General features: G+C 51.7%; 1 protein-coding gene across 2 annotated transcripts in view; it reads left to right on the top strand.

The window, feature by feature from the left end:
- Positions 1-389: 389 nt before the first annotated feature.
- Positions 390-18,571, top strand: part of ARID1A (AT-rich interaction domain 1A) — a 53,526-nt gene continuing 35,344 nt past the window's right edge. For both annotated transcript variants that reach the window (XM_053964568.1, XM_053964569.1), the window contains exon 1: positions 390-1,750. In XM_053964568.1, coding sequence (XP_053820543.1) covers positions 671-1,750 — 1,080 coding nt within the window. In that variant the 5' untranslated portion in view covers positions 390-670. The remainder of the gene's footprint in view (positions 1,751-18,571) is intronic.

An 18,571-nucleotide genomic window follows, 5' to 3' on the forward strand; every position in this document is an offset into this window, starting at 1 on the left:
GGCGGCTCCGGCCGCGGCGGGGGAGCGCTGCCCCCCGGCCCCAGGCTCCGCCGATCCGCCGCGGGTTTTGCGGGCGGCAGCTCCGCGCCGGCGGCGGCCGGGGCCGGCCCGCTCCTCCTTTGTGACGGGGGGGAGGCTCCGCTCCGGGCCGGGCTGCGCTCCGCTCCGGGTTTGGCAGGCGGCCGCGGCGCTGGGTAAAATGGCAGCGCTGAGCCTCGTGTCGGACTGAGCCCGCTCGGCCGAGCAGAGTCGGAGCTCGCCCAGCCCGGCCCCGCCGCCGCTCGGCCCCGCTCCGGGGACGGCGCCCGCCCGCCCGCCGTGTCCCCCCTCCCTCCCTCCCGCCTCTCCCGCACCGGGAGCCCCGTCCCGGGTGCCCCCCCACCCCCCCTTTCCTCCTCCTTCCCCCCCACTCCCTCCTCCTCCCCTTTCTCCGCCGGCTGCAACCGAGGAGGTACAGCGGGGCCAGGCCCCGGGAAGCCCAGCCCAGCGGAGCCCTCCCCGCCTCGCCGAGCAGGCCGGGGGGGAATGAGCCCCCGCTGCCCTGAAGAGCCGCCCGCCGCCGCCTGAGCGGGGAGAGCAGAGCAGCGAGGCCTCACGCCGGCCGGCCAGGCAGGGAGCAGCTCGGGGGGACCGGTCCGGGGGGGGTGGCCGGGCGGGGAGGGGGGGGATCATGGCTGCTCAGGTCGCCCCCGCCGCCGCCAGCAGCCTGGGCGCCCCGGCTCCATCCGAGCTGAAGAAAGCGGAGGCGCAGCAGCGGGATTGTCCCCCGGAGGAGGCGGGGGGTGAGGCGGCGGCGGCGGAGCGCGGCGAGAAGCAGGCAGAGAGCGAAGGCCCGTCGGGGAAGGAGCTGCAGGACGGGGCCGAGAGCAACGGAGGGGGCGCAGGGGCCGAGTCCGACCTGAAGAGCTCGAACGGGAACTCGGGCCCCAGGCCCGCCGCCGCCGCCACCCTGAACAATAACCTCCCGGAGCCGCCCGGTGGCGGCGGCGGCGGCAGCGACGGGGTGGGGGCGCCGCAGCCGCCGCCGCAGCAGCAGCCGCCCCCTTCCCACCCGGCCGCCTTGCCCCCGCCAGCCTACGGCTTCGGGCAGCCCTACGGCCGGGGCGCCGCCGCTGCCTTCCACCAACATGGCGGACAACAAAGCCCTGGCATGGCAGCGCTGCAGAGCGGGGGCCTGGAGCAGAACTACCCGGGGCCGGCGGGAGCCCCCGCGGGGCCGCCCCCTCCGCAGAACTCGCACGGCGCCGGGGCCGAGCACGGCTTCCCCAACCACCAGTACAACTCCTACTACGCGGCCGGGCGCAGCGCCGGCTCCTACCCGCCTCCCCCACAGGCCTACGCCCTGGGCTCCCCCCGGGGCTCCGCGCCGCCGGCTGCCAAGTCCCCCGCGGCCGCCGCCGCCGCCTTCCAGCAGCAGCAGCGCTTCGGGGTCATGGGTCCCTCGGCCGCCGGCGGCGCGGGAGGAGGGGGCACCACCCCGCAGCCCACGGCCACCCCCACCCTCAACCAGCTCCTCACCTCCCCCAGCTCCGCCCGCGCCTACCAGGGGTACCCCGGGGGCGACTATAGCGCCGGGCCGCAGGACGGGGCGGCCGCCGCCAAGGGCGCCGCCGACATGGTCTCGCAGTACGGCGGGGGCAGCGGCCAGGGCTGGGCAGCGGCCGGCGGGGCCCCGCCAAGGAGCCACCACGCGCCCATGAGCCCCGGGAGCAGTGGCGGCGGGGGACAGAGCCTCGGCAGGAGCCAGCAGGTACCGGCCGGGCCGCGCGGGACGGGCCGGGGGGGGGTGGGGGGTGGCCGGGCACGGGGCCGGGCGGGGGGCGCGGGGCTCGGGGGCCTCGGGGTGGTGGCGGCGGCTCTCCCGCGGGTTTCCCCCCGCCGGGCCGGCGCTGCCGGGCGCTGCCATTGTCTGTGCTGCTCGCTCGCTCTAAAATGGCTGCCTCGCCGCCTTCCCTTCCTCCTCCTCTCCGGCCTTTGTGCGGGGCTCCCGAGCCGCCGCCGCCGGGCTCCCCGCCGCTTCGGGGGGCTCTGCCGGGGGTCCGCGGGTCGGGGCGGGCGGCGAGGGCCCGGCGGGGCCGGGCGCGGGGGCCCGGGGCGGCGAAGGGCGCGCCCGGGACAACGCGTGGCCCCGGCAGCGCCGCCGCCTTCCCGCGGCCCCGCGACCCCCGGCGCCGGCCCGTGGGGGGGTCCCGCGGCCCGCGGCGGGGTCCGGCGGGGCGGGCAGGGCCGCGAGGGGCCGGCGGGGCCGCGGGGCCCGCGGGGAGGGCGGAGGGGCCGCGGGCCGGGGCGGGAGCGCTGGCGGGGAGCTGGGCGATGGGAGCAGCGAGTGCGGATCGCTTGGGTTTGGGATTTGAATTATGGAGGTAAAATCCTTCTGTCAAAGCCAGGAGACAGTTGGTCTTAGGTTGACATCCCATCTGTGATCTGATTGGCTCCCCATCCCCTGCTCTTGGCCATTTATAATTGCCTCTGATGTAATGGTACAACCATCCTGATGAGCTCATAAACTTCCACACTCGCCTCCTCCGCCAGCCCCGGGACGGGGCAGCCCCGCGCCCCGCGCCCCTCTCCGCATGCGTGACCCTGAGCCCCGCATCCCTCTGCCCCGTGCCCCGGCCGGAACGGGAGGCGAGGGCACGTTGTTTGTACCTTGGGTTTATTTTCCTTGTGATGTTGGATTCAGCCTGGAATAGAGTCTGTGTTGTCGGAACGGTGGCAGGGCTGCTCTGCACAATGGGCTTGCTGTTTATTTTGGTTATGTGACTTTCCCCTTGGTATAAATGATTTCTTTGATGGATCTGAGGATGCGTTTGTTCCTGCCTGGTTTTGGCCCTTTTCAGAACTGGGGCTGTTTGGGTTCTTTATTAGATGGGAGCATGTGGGGGGTTCTGGGGTGTGGTACAGCCTAAAGAAGGAAAAAAAATCCCCAAACAACCAAACAATCAGAACCAAACTTGTGGCCAAAATGCTGAAATTGGTCGGTTATCAAGAATTATCAATTTACATTCAACAGAACTGAGATACAGGACAGGAGTCTCTAGCTCTGTGTCTTAGGGCACATTTTGACTTATTTTGAATGAGAACTGATATGTCTCCTTCCCCCCATAAATGTAGGCACTTCCTAGAGACTTCAGGTACTGGTTGTGGTCAGGCTCAGCAGTGTCACAACTCTTCTGAGGAGTGGAACTAGGAAAAGCAAGCCTGAGGATTATCTTTATTGTTGCATGTGTAGAATTCCCTCTTTGCTGGAATAGGAATGGCCAGGAAACGTGCAGAGAAGAAGGCAGTACAGCATCAGACATTTTAGATGCAGGGAAAAGAGGTGCTGGCATCTTTATCTGAAAGCCTCGATTAAAAGCAGGTTCCTTTCTGTGCTCAGACTCGCATCTCCAAGGCCTGTGGTAGCCTTGTGCAGGACCAAACTTCCCTTTTCATTCTGTGTGCTTTGCTCCGACTTCAGGCCGGGGTCGGAGACATTTGGTGCCACGTAGAGTGACCTGCAGCCTCCAGAGCTTCCCTTCTTGCTCAGGACTTCTCCTGCATTGATCTGAAAACCACTCAGCTGTTTGTCCCTTGATTACCAAAGGCACCCTCTGCTGCAGCACCTTGAATGGTTGGATTGGCTTTTCTTTCAGGTTGGAGTTCTGCTCTCCCAGAGAGATCTGCTCTGCTGGGGCTATCAAATGTCCAGTGGTGGCTAGCAGTGAGTGTTGGAGCATCCTCAGGGAAGGTTTCAGCTACTTGGGAATACAGTCATGTGTTCCATGGATGCAATTACAAAGTGCTTACTTTGTAAATCCTGAAAAATCTCAATTTAGATAAAATGTGTACTAAAATATGGAGCCAGGTTGAACTTCTCAGGTGTTTCCCTGCAGTTCGCTTCTGTCAGTGTTCTGGTATAAATTTGTAAAAGAAGCTTTTTTTTGTCTTGGCAAATGAATTTCACTTAATTCCACAAGCTGCTGATGCAGTGAATTAGGAATACCTGGATAAGTAGTCCCATAAACTGGAATTATTAATGGTTGTTCTGAGAATTAGTTGGGCTTGAGGAAGAACAAATAGTAGATATAGAAGGCAAACCAGCAACTCCCTCACCTCAAAAGCCAAATGATTTTTCCCCCAGCCAATCCTTTTTGTGCCCAGGATTGTTAAACTGACAATTCCTCTTTTTCTGCTGGAAAAAGAAAAGAGCAGAGGTATCTAAAGAAAAAAGCTTCCACGTGTCATCTGTGCTGCCCACAAAAGGTTGATTAATAATAGTAATACTCTAGCCCTGAATTACAGCCTCCTGTGCTGTGTACTCCTAAATTCCCTGGATTAGGAGAATTTAAAACTTTGTGTCTTTCTTTGTCTTACACAGCAATGAGCAGAGCAAGTACTTCCCACCCAACTTCTGAGAACCTCTGGGAGAGCAGAGCAGAGGGCAGCTCACCTGCTAGGAACCTCCCAGGGAACATCTCTGGGGCAGGCTGGGGAAGAGGATGTGGGAAGAGCACACTTGGGAATGCTGGGGGCACAGACCAGTTTGGGGTGAGAAGCAGGGTGGTGCCTTCAATCCCTCTTTAGGTACTCTTTAGGAATTCTAAATGATGACATCAGGAGGATTTTGTCACTTTGTTCATCAAGAGAGGCCCAGTAATTTCCTGTGAAAGTTGTTTGGGTGGAATGTTGCCTGCAGTGAGAGGAGTGTGTGGTCACACCAGGGTTACACAGGGGTGGCTCCTGTGTGTAACCTTGAGGGACACTTCAAGGTGTCAGAGCCAGGCAACACAAGGATGCTCCGTGTTTTTGGGGACTTGGTGTTTTTTCCAGATGATCTTTCTAGCTGGGGAGCACAGAGCAGGATCAGGAGATCAGGATGGCTGATCTGCGGTGTGTGGGATGAGAAATCCGTGGTTTGCTGTGGCAATGACTTGTAAGGAGCCAGGCTGGTTTTCAATTTTTCAGCTCTCCCATGGATTTTTTTCCACCTGCTTCTCCTCAGAGCATGTAGCAGCTCTTAGTAATACAGCAGTTTTCCCAGGGTCTTGGGATTTAAAGGAAACTGCTTGAGAAAAAGGACTTCCCTGCCTTTAATAGATTGGTATTTCTCAGGCTTTGGCTACAACGAAGTGTCTCCTGTAATGGGAGAACTCTTTGGATCACATTAAACATTGACATCTTGGATAACCTCCTCATAGGTGCCCCAGCATCTCAAGGCCTCTGCTCTAAGTTCAATGAAAGCAGTTTGAAAATCTTATGTTAATTAAAAAAAAAAGCTTTTGGGCCTGTTGCCATACAATAGCTATTTTTTGTTGACTTTGATTCCGACTTTAGTAGTGAGTGAGGCATGAAAAACGTTGTTGGAAATATGGTTTTTAAACTAAATTGGCACCAAAAGGCACTGTGCTGCCAGTGAGCTGCGATGTCTTGGAATGGGAAACTGGGACCTGGCTCCTCTTGGCTCGTGGTTTTTCCTTGCTTTGCATTATAATGTCAGGAGCCCTCAAGTTGTGTGTTGTGCACTGGAGCTTTCCAACAAAAAGCAGAGTGGTGCATCTCCTTTTCTCTGAATGAGTGATTTTAGGGCTTGGCTGTTTTAGAAAAAGCAGGAAAATTGTGCTGCTTTTTTTTTTTTTTTTTTTTTTTTTTTTTTTTTTTAATAAAATCTTGTTAATCCTGGTGTGGACACTGGAGGTTTTGCTGCTTTATCTTTTTTAAACAGCCTGAAGTCAACCAGGAGTTGTCTGATTTTCTTAAAAACTCTCATTTTCTCTGGTACCATCTCCCTGATGCCCAGCTTGGGGGTGTCCAGTGTTTCCAGGCAGGAAGTGTGTGGGATACAGGACAGTAAAGCTCAATCCTCACTCTCAGCTGGAGCTTTTCTTTTACCCCTGCCCTTATCATCACCAGTTTACTGGGAAACCCAGGACAAACCACTTGAGTGTTGTGGTGAAATGGAGTTAGCAAGGCTTGCCTACTGCTATTTATGAAGTTTAATTGACTTGCCCTGTGAATCCTTATTTATTATCTGGGCTCCCTATGGTGTCTCTCTTGTAGGGATGTTGTTGGTTGCAAGACAGAAATTTGGTTTCTGAAAGGTTTTATGTTTGACTTTCAAGCCTTTTTTGGGGGCTAGGATACTTAGTGGTTTCCTGGAACTCCCTGTTTTATTCCTTGTACCTGCTATAACTTCTGTTTCCTGTTTCTGGAATCAGGAAAACTTCCTGTTTTCCCTCAACAAGCAGGCAGAACGTCTTCCCTGGTCTTAAATAATATTAGAAACTGGGCTGGGGGGAGGCAGGACAGTCAAATGTTCTGTTACAAAGCTGTGCCTGACTGTTCTCATAAGCTTGGTGTATTCATAATGCTTTGGGTTTTTTCTGTTGTCTCATTTGAGGACTCTGGTCAGTGGTTCCTGTGTTACAGATGTATCACACGTTCCATGAGGGCTGTGCTAAAAATCCCAGCAGCTTTCCTTCAGAGAGAAAATAATGTCTAAAATTAGGCTTAATAGTGCAGCTGTTGGTTTTATCTGTTACCTCATACAGGACTTTTCCACCACTTTTCTCCCTTACTCTTTTCAAGGGAACGCCACCAATTGGAAATCCAGCTTTTACCCTCTGCATCTGTGCTCTGGGTAGTTAAAATATTAGAGGAGAAAATGCCCTTTCCAATTCTTACTCTGTGTATTTAAAATTCTCTGGCTAGTGAGTCTGATTTCTTCTTTGAATTGCAACTCCTGTGTGATGGATTGCTCTGGGGAGAAGCTCATCAGCAATGCCATTGCCCAGTTCCTGCTAGGAATGCTGGAAACTCTCAAGGAGCATCAGCAGCAAAACAGAAACTTGAAGGCAGCAAATGTGGTTGGGGGGATGGAAAAGATAAGCTTGTCAATATTTAGCCACTTGCTTTTTCCCTCTGGAATGGTCCTTAAACCATCAGCAAGGGTGAAAAACAACATTTCCCCTTTTGTTCTGGTGGGAGAAAAAGGAAGGATACCTTCCTGCTAGGAAAAAATGTTTTTAAGATGTCCTACAAAAGTTTTTTCTGTTGTGTGCTGACTGCAAAAAGTTCAGTCTTTAATTTATGCAAGGGCAATGGGAAAACTGGACTGGATGTCTTTTAGCCAGAGCCATAAATCTCCAGCTGGAAGTGAATGACAAGTGGGATGGGAAGAAAAAAGCTGGTTTTTGGCACATTGGAATGGAGCTGCTTGGGCTGCCTCCGGTCCCTCCTGCCTGCCAGCTCCCGGGTGGCACCGGAGGAGCTCTGCTGCCTTTTTGGCTTCCCTGAGAGAGCAGGGCAGTTCCTCACCTGGAGATAAACCTGTCCTTTTGGGGGGCTCAGGAGGACCACGCTGTGCCCATCAGTCGCATCCAGGAAAAATCCAATCCCAAATGTAACATCCTCTCTGCTGTCTGGAGATGCTGTTTTGGGTTCTTTAGTCCTGAAGTCCTGCAGGAGCTGCGTTTCTTTAGGGTTCTTTGGTTCTGAAGTCCTGCAGGAGCTGGGTTTCAGGCAGCCTTTTGTTTCTCCCTGTTAAGCAGGGCTGGAACGTGGGGTCTGAATTCCCTCAGTGACTGTTCCTCAGCAGCTGAGCTGCTGCTGTGGGAACTTCGGGAAGGGCTGAGGCTCCAGGGCTGGGAAGGGTGGGAGGGGAGTATGAATCCTCTGGCTCTCATCCTGTGCTGTGTGTGACCCCAGCCTCCCTCCCTGGCGTTAGCTGAACACATTGAGACCGTTCTGATGGAGCTCTGTGCTTACAGCAGCGCCCAGGGCTGCAGCAGGAGGAGCTGCTCCTGTACATATTTTACCATTTCATGTCCTAATCAGACATGGATTAATCATGTATTAGCACATGGGTGAGGGAGGGGTTCTCACTCCTGGCCCTTCCCTGCACCTGAACTCCCAGTATTGTAAGCCAGCAGTTCAGTCCTGCAGCTGGAGCATTTCTGAGGGTTCTTGCACCACATCAAGGAGAGCGTTTCCAGGTTTGCCACAGTGTCTTTCTGGAGTGTTTCTGAGTTTTAAGTGACAGCTCAGTGAGTATTTACACAACGTGGGCATGGGTTTTCTGTAGTGAAACATAAAGGATGCTGCATAATGACAGGTAAACTTAATAAAAGCTGCCTCAGAATTCCTCAGCAAATATTTCTTTTTGCTTTAGGTGTTAAGAGTAAAATGTAGCTGCAGTCTAATTTCTAATCATGTTCTTTTTATTTTTTTTCTTGGAGAAAAAAGGGACAAAAGTGTATAGGATCAAGTCAGGGTTATTGGTTAATTCTGTTAATAGGGTAAAGAAATATCTTTATGAGAGAGTGGAGATGGAGTGTTTATGTTTTAATTCCTATGAAATTCCTGTGAAAAATCAGTTTGTGTAAATAACTCCAAAAAAGCTGCTGCTCCATTACAGTTATTGGCATTTCATGTGATAACCAGCATGTCATTATTTCCTTAAGCCAGCTCTGGTAATTGAAACTCTTTCAAGGACAAATTCAATTGCTATTAGCTTTCTTTCTTTTTCTTTTCTTTTTTTTTTTTTTTTTTTAAACTTGAGTAACTTTCTCCCCTGGATAATTAACGTTAAGCTTAAATTGGTCCAAGAAGCTCTGGGTTAGACTAGGGCAGCGATTTTTGGGACCCCTGATGCAGCTGGTGGAGCAGAGCCTGCTCCTTGTCCTGGTTTTGTGGGTGCTTGGCCATGTGGGGAGCCAGAGGGGACCAGAGGTGACTTTGTTTTGGTGGGATGTGAGGGGACATCTTGGATGTGGCTGGGAGGAGGCTGAGGCCAAAGGTGGCCCTGACTTTCTGCCACTTACAACTTTCCACCCTTAGAGATTCTGTGACTCTTTTCTCAAAGAGAAATTCTTGAAGCTGGGAGGGCTCTGGAGTTTCCCACCCAGGGAGGATGAATGGGTTAAAGAAGTACTTTCCTCCCCTCCACTCACTTGTGAAATTTCATTCAGGTTTGACTAAGAGAAACCCTGAAAATTACCATTTCCCTTCTGATGTCAGCACATCCTGGCACCCTGCCTGTGAGCAGCCAGCAGGAGTGTTTGAAAACCTGGGCCCAGCCCCAGCTGCACCTCCAGGCTCTGGGAATGGCTCTGCTGGGGCAGGACCTCAGCTTGGCCAGGACAGGGGACAGCAGCATGGACACGAGGCACAGGGGAGGGAGGGAGCTGCTCTGGAAATGCCCATTCTGGTTTGGGCTGCATTGGATCATTTTGGTGAGGAGAAGAGCAGGACCAGCCACACCTGAGCACAGACAGTGAAGCTGCCCCCGTGTCTCAGTGCTTTGCTGCCCGTTGGACGTTAGGGAAAGTACTCCAGCTCAAATCACATTAATTGAGTGTCTCTTGTCCTGGTCTCTCCAGGTGTGGAGAGCAGAGGCAAAAGTGCACACACAGTAACCTGCTCTTAAACCTGTGGCTTTGTGCCTGTTCCCTGTTTCCTCGAGAAAAACTCTCCAGTTATGTTGCAGAATGTCTCCCTTTGCTTCCAGGTTATTGTGGGAATTCTCACGGAGGGGTTGGATTGTCCTTGTCCTGCTTTGCCACCTGAACTCTGCCAGGGTCCTGGGCTCACTCTGCTCTCTGTGGGATCCTTCCTGGAGGCTTGTTTGGAGTTTTGTACTTCATAACCGAGGGTGGATTTAAAGTCCAAATGACTGTAGGACTATGCACCCTGTGCGAGTTTAGGAGAGTCTGGTATTCATTAACTCTGTGTAAATAATTAAACCAGTGCCAGGCTAGAGGTGCTCTCCCCTCAGCCCTGCTCCTTGTGAGAAAGGCTTTCAACAAGAGATCTTACCTCTGTGCAGGAGGTCCAATGAAACGGTGAAAGTGCTGGAATTAGTTAAAACTTGATTTTCTTTTCTCTTTAAATTATCTTTGACTTTGGGGTTTGCATGGCTAATCAAGGAAAAGACTTCCCATTCAAAGCCAGTTTACTGAGTGTGATCACGTGTTCCAGAAACTGCCTTTATGTGCTGTGGCTGCAGGTGTTGTCTATGCTCTGAGGAGTCCTGCAGTCCTGCCCCTCGGACTGCATGGGTGTGGGGGGTATTTTTTTATTATAAGAAACCCCAAACTCATTTACTTACTGTTCTGTGGGGCACTTGTGGTGATCGCAGTGTTTTGGATCCCCTGGGAAGGTCCTGAGGCAGCTGCTGCATACAGCCAAGTTGAGCATTAATTTTTTTTTTAATTATATTTGGACAATTGGACAGTGTTTTGAGAGGAGACATTTAGGTATCAAAGTATCTCAGGGTCTCTCAGGTTATTGTAGCAGACCAGCGAGGCTTGAAGGAGGAGTTTTCCATGTTTTGGAAGCCTTTCCCTGGCTCTGCACCCTGCAGGTGGCAGAGAAGTGCTCTAAACCATAGCTCAGAATCCAGGCCACTCCAATTCTGGATCAGAATTTCTCTCTGGGCATGGAGTTACACCTAGAACAGTTTTCACAGGATCACAGCTTGGGAGGGACCTCTGGGGATGTCCCAGCCCAAGCCCTGCCCAGGCAGGGTCACCTGGAGCAGGTAGCACAGGGACATGTCCAGGTGGGTTTGGGATGTTCCCACAGAGGGACACTCCAGCCCTCCCTGCGTGGCTGTTCAGGGCTCTGCCACCCTCATGGAAAGAAGTTCTTCCTCAGATTGAGGTGGAACTTGTGTTGTATTTTCTGGCCACGGCTCTTTGTCCTGTTACTGTCACCACTGAACAGAGCCTGGCACCATCCTCTTGAGAATTTTCTCTGGTTTCAGGAAAAATCATCTTGATGGAAATGTGGTTTCCAGCAGCCTGTGGGGAGAATGTGGCTCCCCTGGAAGAGGGCACACTGGTGGGGAAGGGACTTTCAGGGGGGAGTGAGAGTGTTGGCATAAAACCAACCCTGACTCAGGTCATGCACTGGAGGAGAAGCAAAAGCCTGACTGGTGCAGGGGACACTGACAGACCAATCCTGCCCCAAATTATCCTGTCTGCCTCTACTTGAAAGATGTTTCTGAGCCCCTTCCCTGTCCTTCCTGCTCAGCTCATAGGCCATGGTGGCATTGCAAAAGCTGCTTTCCACGTTAATTGTGATTGATTACCTTGCAATCTGGGACAAGATTTCCTTTGAAAAGCTATATGCTGATTTGGTGTCAGGAATTAAAATCAGATGAAGTGATTAGTGTTGTATGAAACATCCCAGAGCAATCGAGTGCTCCTTGGTTTTCAGCTGTGTTCTGGCCCTTAACCCTTCCCTGCCCTCTCCTTGGAGTGAGGTGCTGAATCTGCTGCCCCTGCTTGGGTGAATAACTCAGCTGGAGTGTTGGGGAGCCAGCAGTAGTGTTGGGGAGCCTGCAGGGGCAGGTGCAGTGTGCTGCTGAGCCCCAGAGCAGGGATTACAGGCTGTAGTGAGGACTGTGAGCATGCTGGGGGTGCACTGTGCAGAGGCCACGGCGCTGCTCCCACGGAATGGGGGGGCAGGAATTGAGGAGAGCTTTGTGTCTGATCACTCTAAATGGCAATAAACTCTTCAGAGGTGTCACTGCTGTCAAGGTACAGTCATGGCTCGTCTTCCTTTCCTCATATGAGTTGCCCTACAGTTTCTTGTTATACCTGTTCCTGGAACCAGTGGAGACTGCAGCGTTGGCTGTTCCTCCTGCCCCCATGGCATTGGCACAGTTGGGAATTCTTGTATCCTTTCCCCAGCTGCCAGCACACGCTCCTCTTAACTCGCTAAGCAACTCCCCACATTGTTCATTCTGCCTGGAAAGAAACCTGGATTTTTCTGGATGGAGATGAAATAAAATCCCAAGGATAGAAGCGAGTGTGGGGCAACAGAACCAGGCTTCAAAAATTACTGTAAAGAAGGTCTGGTGGGCTTATTAAAAAAAAAAAAAAATTAGTAGTATTTTTAAGTAACAAGGACCTTGTGTCACTCAGGATGTCTGTAGTGAACCTGAATCACAGCAGCCTTGGCTTGATGAAGGCTCCAGGAGTGTCTTCCCTGCTGTCTGGAGCTGCCTTGGCTGCAGCTCCGAGTTTCTTGCTCACGTAGACTTTCCATCTCCCCCAGCCCCCTCTTCCCCAGCAGGCCTGCTTTGCTGGATGCAAATAGCTCGTTTGGGTGTAAATACTGGAGATTGGTTGTGGCTTTGCTGTAAAGTTACAGAGCCCATCCTCAGTAAATGCAGATGGTAACTTGTCATTGCTGCAATTTTAAATATTTTTGGTTCCGTGGAACTGAAGTGGAGGCTTGAAGGTTGAATTTTAAGGCTAAAATAAGAGGAGGCTCAATAAAATCCACAAAAATAGCACCCGAATTTGTCAGTTGCTGTAATGATAAGGGAAATAATGTAACTTTTCTGTTTCCTATTAGCAAAACAGAGCTTTGCTACCTTGTTTCGTGTTGGATACAAAACACAGCGGGGTCAGGAGTGATGGGAGGGGGTTTGGGATTTACTGAGTTGCTTCCTAATGAGGTGACAGCGGGGCTGGTGGCACAGTGTGTGGTGACAGCTCCTGTGCCCCAGGGGTGTTTGAGGGACTCTTGGGGTAATCAGGGATGCTTATCCCGACCTCCTGGCTGGGGTAGGGCTGTGAGAGCAGCCTGGCCCATGTTAGTCCATCCCAGGCCGGGGTGATGTCCACTGTGGAGCTGTGAGCATCCATCCAAGGTCTGGGAGGTGAGTGTGATGGAGCACAGGGGGTTGTGTTGGTCTAAACTGGGATTGCCTGTCTTCCCCAGCCTCAGACTTCTTGGATGATTTTGATCTTTCATAATGCACTTTTGAACGAGTTCAGCCATTCTGCAGGAGCAGGGGAGAGGCTGAGCCATGGCTTGGAGCAGCTGCAGGCCCCGACACGCAGCTCCTGTGGAAGCTGTGGATAAGATGGAGCTCTGGGATGAGGCACCTCCAAGAGCTGCAGCTCTCCAAGGATCAGGGTGGCTGTGTCCTCCTCCCCCAAGGTGCTGTGTGTGGTAGGAGAGGTGGGGCTGTGGGGATCTGGGGTTGTTCAGAGAGCCCTGAGCTGATCCCAGAGGCTCCCCGGGAATGCCCATCCTGGTGTGGGAAGGGGTCATGGGAGTCTGCCTGTCCAGTTCAGTCTGTTCAGCCACTGTTTATTCTGGTGTAAAATGAGATGAATTTGCAAAGTGATGAGATAGTCAAATACAGATGGAGCTTTCAGACACACAAGTGGGTAGAAACCTGTGCTGCTGCATTTTACAGATGAAGATTTATCAGGAAAATGTTCTTAGAAAAGGACCCAGGAGGCTGTGCTGGAGGGGTCTTATCAACTCCAGAGTGTGCACCAGCACCCTCAGATTTCTGTGCAGAAAAGCCTTTTAATGAATTGATAAAACGACCTTTATTCTAGGAAGTAAACCCCAGTGAGCCCTTACATGGGCTCTTTCTTCAGACCTCCAGTTTTGGAAAACATCCCTCGTGTTCAGTAGCAAAAGACGTCTGTCCATGAGATCAGCAGGGCTTGTTTTAAAGGAAGCAGGGGTTACAGGGAATTAGCTGGATGACTGAAGTCTGCCACAGGTTGCAGTGTCTGAATGTATTTATGGGGCATCTGGAGCCCTTTCAGGTTTTCAGCGCTGTTTGGAGCGAATATTTTGGGACTCCCTCGCTGGTGATGGGGAGCAGCTGCTCTCGTGCTCCTTGGAGCGAGATCACTTAAGCAGTGGTGACACTGAGTGTAATTCTGCTCTTCCACCCTAGCCCTTCCTCCTCCTGCTTTTTTTACGGCTTGCTCTTGGCCGGGTCCCATTGCTGTGGTACAACACGAGCTCCTTCCAGCCAGGCTGGAGCGGGAGCGCTGTAATGAGACATTCGAGCGACTTTTTGTTGACTTGCCTCCAGTTCATTAGAGCAGAAGTAGGAGGTTGGCTAAACTTAAAGCCTGATTTAATATTCAGGAAGGAAGTTTCTTTCCATCTTAAAAGGAACAGCACCTCATTACAAGGATCACATTTCCTTGGGATCATCTCCCATGGAGCTCGGGAGCAGTTTTCTTTGCATCTTGGTGTTGCTTGGATTTTTGGGTGGAGTCAGCAGTGGCACTTGGGGAATCCTGGGGTGAGTTGGTTGAATAATGTGCTTGTAAAGTGAATTGAAGCCTGACAGTGAGGGATAGATAGCTTGTTACTTAGTTCTTTGGATAGAAGGAAATTGTATTTTAAATGTAAGTTGAAATTATTGGAGAAATTATAAATTGTATGGGGATCACACAGTCTGAATAACAAACTGCATCATCTGACCCCAACTGCCTGGGAAATGCCTGAAATTTTCACTGATCATCAGCTATTGCTATTTTGATAATTTTAACTGCATTTAAGTCAGTAAATGGTGTTTGTCAGAATGATGTAAGTGTAAGCAGTTGAGGTGGAGGGACAGGGAATGAGTCCTCTGGCTGTTAATTTTCAGGTGATGAGGGATCCCTTGTGCTGTTCCCACAGGGATGTGCTCTGAGCCTGCAGACAGGAGAGGTGTCCATGAGGAACCATTGTGGTGCTTGTTGCAGACTTGGCACCTTCCGCCCTCCAGTTTTTAACAAAATAAAAAATAACACAACTCTGCTGGTACTTGGGCATGAACACTGTGCTGTTGTTGGGTTGTTTCCCATGAGGCTTTGAGGGGTGACTCTCATCTCACTTCCCCACCACATCACCTTCTGCTGATTGGCTTCTTTCAGGAATGAAATGTTCCATAATGATACATCCTGTAATCAAAACTCTGGTCAGTTTTAATCAATTAGAAGAATCTTAGTAAGAGTTGTGCTTTGGAAAGTCCTCTGAGATGTGTGGACTGGGCTCTTGCTGAGAAACGTTCATGGGTAATTACTGGATTGTGTTTAGCAGGGAGATACAGGTCACAGGATGGCTGCTGGGAGAAACTCTCTCATCTTCCTTCCACTGGTACAACTCAAGATCTGGATTTACAGCAGATCTCCCCAAAGAAAGTGGTGTAATAAATGATCAAGGAGGGGTTAAACATTGAGCAGAGCAGATTTTAGGTTTGCAGGAGCTCCAGATAGAAGCAGGTGGCTGAAGTAATGCAGCAAGAGTCCTGTTGTTCTGTGTTGGTGTCGTGAGTTTGTTCTGAGGTTGGGGTGTTAGCAGAGGTTTAGAGGAATAGAAAGTGTCTGGGGTCAAACTCTGACCTACTGGGAAAAGTCAGAAGGAAAAACAGGCTCTTTCTGGTTGCAGAACTGAAACTGTGGAGCAGAGGTCATTTGTTTTGACAGCCAAACTTTCATCTGCATTGGCCATTCATAATGAGATGATGATACATCATCTCCTGGTTGTGTGTCCAAATCCAAGTTAGATTCTGGGATTTGTGGGGGCAAGGGAGGAGTTTTATTTTTCTGTAGCTTATGTAAAAATGTGTTTGTCCTGCACGTTTCCAAGGGATGAGCATTTGTAACCCTGTACTGTATTCCAGAAGTCAGGTTTTGGCACTCTGGGCTTATGGGTGTGAGTCAGAGCATCCTGCCTACTTCCTGGAGTGAGGTTCCCAAAGGGATGGGGCTGCCCTGGGGGAAGGCAAGGAGAGTCCCTGATGGGAGCTGAGCAGGGCCAGCACAGGTTTGGTGTCTGCCCTGTGTGTGCTTGGGGACTGAAGGAAATTGGTGGATTTCTCAAGTTTAAAAAAGGAGGGGAAAAGCAAAAAAGGAACTGTGCATTTTTTGTGATGATATTCTCGGAGAAACAGGCTCATTGTTTAAACTGTCCCAGCGAGGTGGTGGGTACGCCTCATGGAGTGTTTATTACCATGGGTTTTCTAGCTGTTTTCTTTTGGGGACATCTTCACGTCCTGCTGGAGGATCTTTATTTTAACTTCAGCTTCCCCTGAGCCTCTTCTGTCCCCCTTTAAAAAGCAGACCTCCATGGGAAGAGAGGCATTGGAGCATGACCTGGGCTATAAAAGGCAGCAAGTTCAGGCCAGGGTGTTGACCTCAGCACAGCCAGTTGCACCTTAAATAGAGCAGATGAAAGAGTTCCCCACTGGAAGGTGAGCCGTGTTTGCTCCCAAATGAGGACGGTTGTTGGTTTGTGATCATTTCCTCTGGTTGTGGATGAGTTGGAGCCACCTTTGGGGGAGATTTTGGAAGGCACAGATGGGTGTGAGACTGATGTGCAAACACGAGTGACCAGCTCAAACTGGGGTTTGCTGGAGCCTCCTGTGTTGCCCCTTGGGTGCTGTTGTGTCCCTGTCCCCATTAGTTCTGTTCTGGTGCTGTTGTGGATTAGCCATGGTTGTGTTGTTGCAGGAGAGGAGCTGCTGCTCTCAGCTGTGGAATCACCACAGCCTGGCTGGTTTTGGTGGATGCCCAGGGCTTGGTGCCAGCTCTGGGCAATGCCTCCCTGTGTTTCTCGTTGTTCGTGAGCCCTGTGCTCTGTGAGCTCGTACCATCACACGGGAAATGGAGTTTGTCTTGCTCAGGCCTTGGTGCTGCAGCAGTGTAACTCTCACAGCGCCCTTGGAACGTGGAAAAGGGACAGGGCTTGGAGGGTTTAGGACAGGGGTTTAAAGATGGGAGGTCAAATCCCTCATCCCTTTTCTACAAGACCCACTTGCTTCACTCCAGTGAGATGTGCTGGGGAAGCAGGCTGGGGAGGTGAGCAGTTTGTCCCTGAGCCCGTGGGATGTGTTACCCGTCACTGCTGCTGCTCAGCATCGTCTCAGCCTGGCCACTTCCACCTGGCTCCAGTGGCCCCCGTTCTCCGGCCAAGCTGGGGTGGCCGGGGAGCAGCTGGCACCTCGCTCTGGATTCTGCAGGCTCCTCTTCGTAGCACTGCTCAGCAGCCAGACAATGGCTGGTGCTGCCGGGGTCCTTCCCATCTGTTCCCGGCCCTTTCTGGGATTCCCGGCGCAGGTCCAAGCCCTCGCAGGCAGCGCTCGGTGGCCGGGGATTCCGAGCACAACCTTCCTGGCAGGAGTGGCGTGGCTTTGCTTTTATGCAGATTAGCCATGTGCTTCTCACTTGAAGGCGTTCCACAGGAAAAGACGTTTCCTGTGTTTGGTTCTGGGTGGGCGGCTCCGGCTCGGGGCTGAGCTGGGCTTGGGAGAGGGATTACGGAGAGCGGCCCCCCCGTCCCCTTCCACCTCCAGCGCTACGTCACCACAACACAACCACACGCGCTCATACTGTTGGTGTCATTCATTCAGTGCCAAGATTGCTTTAAAAAATTCCCTTGGCCCCAGTTCAAACAGGAGTACAGCTGGGATGTGTTAGATTTTAGGCAGTCTGCCCTCAATTTGAGATGAGTTATAAATAGCAGTGCCGACTTCCTTAACTACCACTCTCCGAGGTAAAATGCAGGTTAATGACTGTGGGAATCAATTAGGGCTTCTCTCGGTTAAACAGCCAGGAATGCTTTTTATTATTTTTTTTATCGCAAATAACGGACAACAAAGCTGGTCAGGAAAAGATTTCAAAGCCAAGGTGGGAGCTGAGGGCTTTTTTCTTATTTGTTTCAGCCTTCTTATTTTTATGGGGGGGTCGGGGGGGGCAGCTGAAGAAACCAATTGTGGCCAACACCCATGATTGCCAATAACTGAATGACGCTGATTTGAAACTGGAGAGTTCAGTAAATGACTCTCCTTCTATTTCTTCCTCTGGCCCAATAAAATACAAATATGTAATAAGGTAATGGGGAAGGTCAGAATTCCATTTTTCTGTACAGCTGTGGAGAGCTTGGCTCTTGCATCCAAAGTGGGATTTGCCTCTTCCCTTTACTCATTTTCCTGACAGGACCAATAGCATGTCATCTCCATTTTAACCAAGCTATTCATTCAAGAGGCCAAATTTATCTTCCACCGGACAAAATCTGAAAAGAATTGTTCATGGAATCCTCTTATCTGCTTCAAGTTTTTTTTGTTTCTTACGGAAAACCCCAGTGTTGTTTGGAAGAAGAGCTGGTTTCACTGCAGTGCCTCATTACAGGGGCCTGACACCCTTCACATCACACAGAGTGATTTGAAGAGCTTTTGAACTCGGCAATTTTAAGCTCGCTCTGGGCTTGCTGTTACAAACTCTTAGTCTAGAAGTATCTTAAATTACCCCAAAAAAGCTCTGCAGTTTCTCTGGAGCACAGGCTTATGGTCACTCTCTCTACTCACCAAACCACACAGCTTTGTTTTTGGAAGTTTGACTGGTGGCAGGACAATGTTTTGTGGAGTTTTGGTACTCACTGGTGTTACACAACAGCAGAGATAGTGGGATTGAGGGAGAATAGAAGCAATTTCTATGAATGCAGGGAGGTGTAAGCAGGGGGTCTGGACTTCAGTGATCAAGGAGCAACACTTTCTCTCAATTATGTCTCTCTGTGGCAGGGCCTTTGCTTTTGAAGTGTAATCACAGTAATCTACTCCTGTGGTTTCCTATTGAAAGGATTTCCCATGTATCAGCCCAGAGAAGAATTTCCAGCCTTTTGCAGTCAGGGTTTGGTATTTCCCTATTTACCCTGACGTGTTCTCGCTTCCTCCCAGCGTGCCCATCTCTGTTGACACGGGTGTGCAGAGGGGCTGTGCAGCCTGTGCTCCTCCCAGCACCCCACACGAGCCCTTGGATCGATCCCTGCGTTTCGCCTT

Source organism: Vidua chalybeata, chromosome 25 (assembly GCF_026979565.1).
Source record: "Vidua chalybeata isolate OUT-0048 chromosome 25, bVidCha1 merged haplotype, whole genome shotgun sequence".
NCBI lineage: Eukaryota > Metazoa > Chordata > Aves > Passeriformes > Viduidae > Vidua > Vidua chalybeata.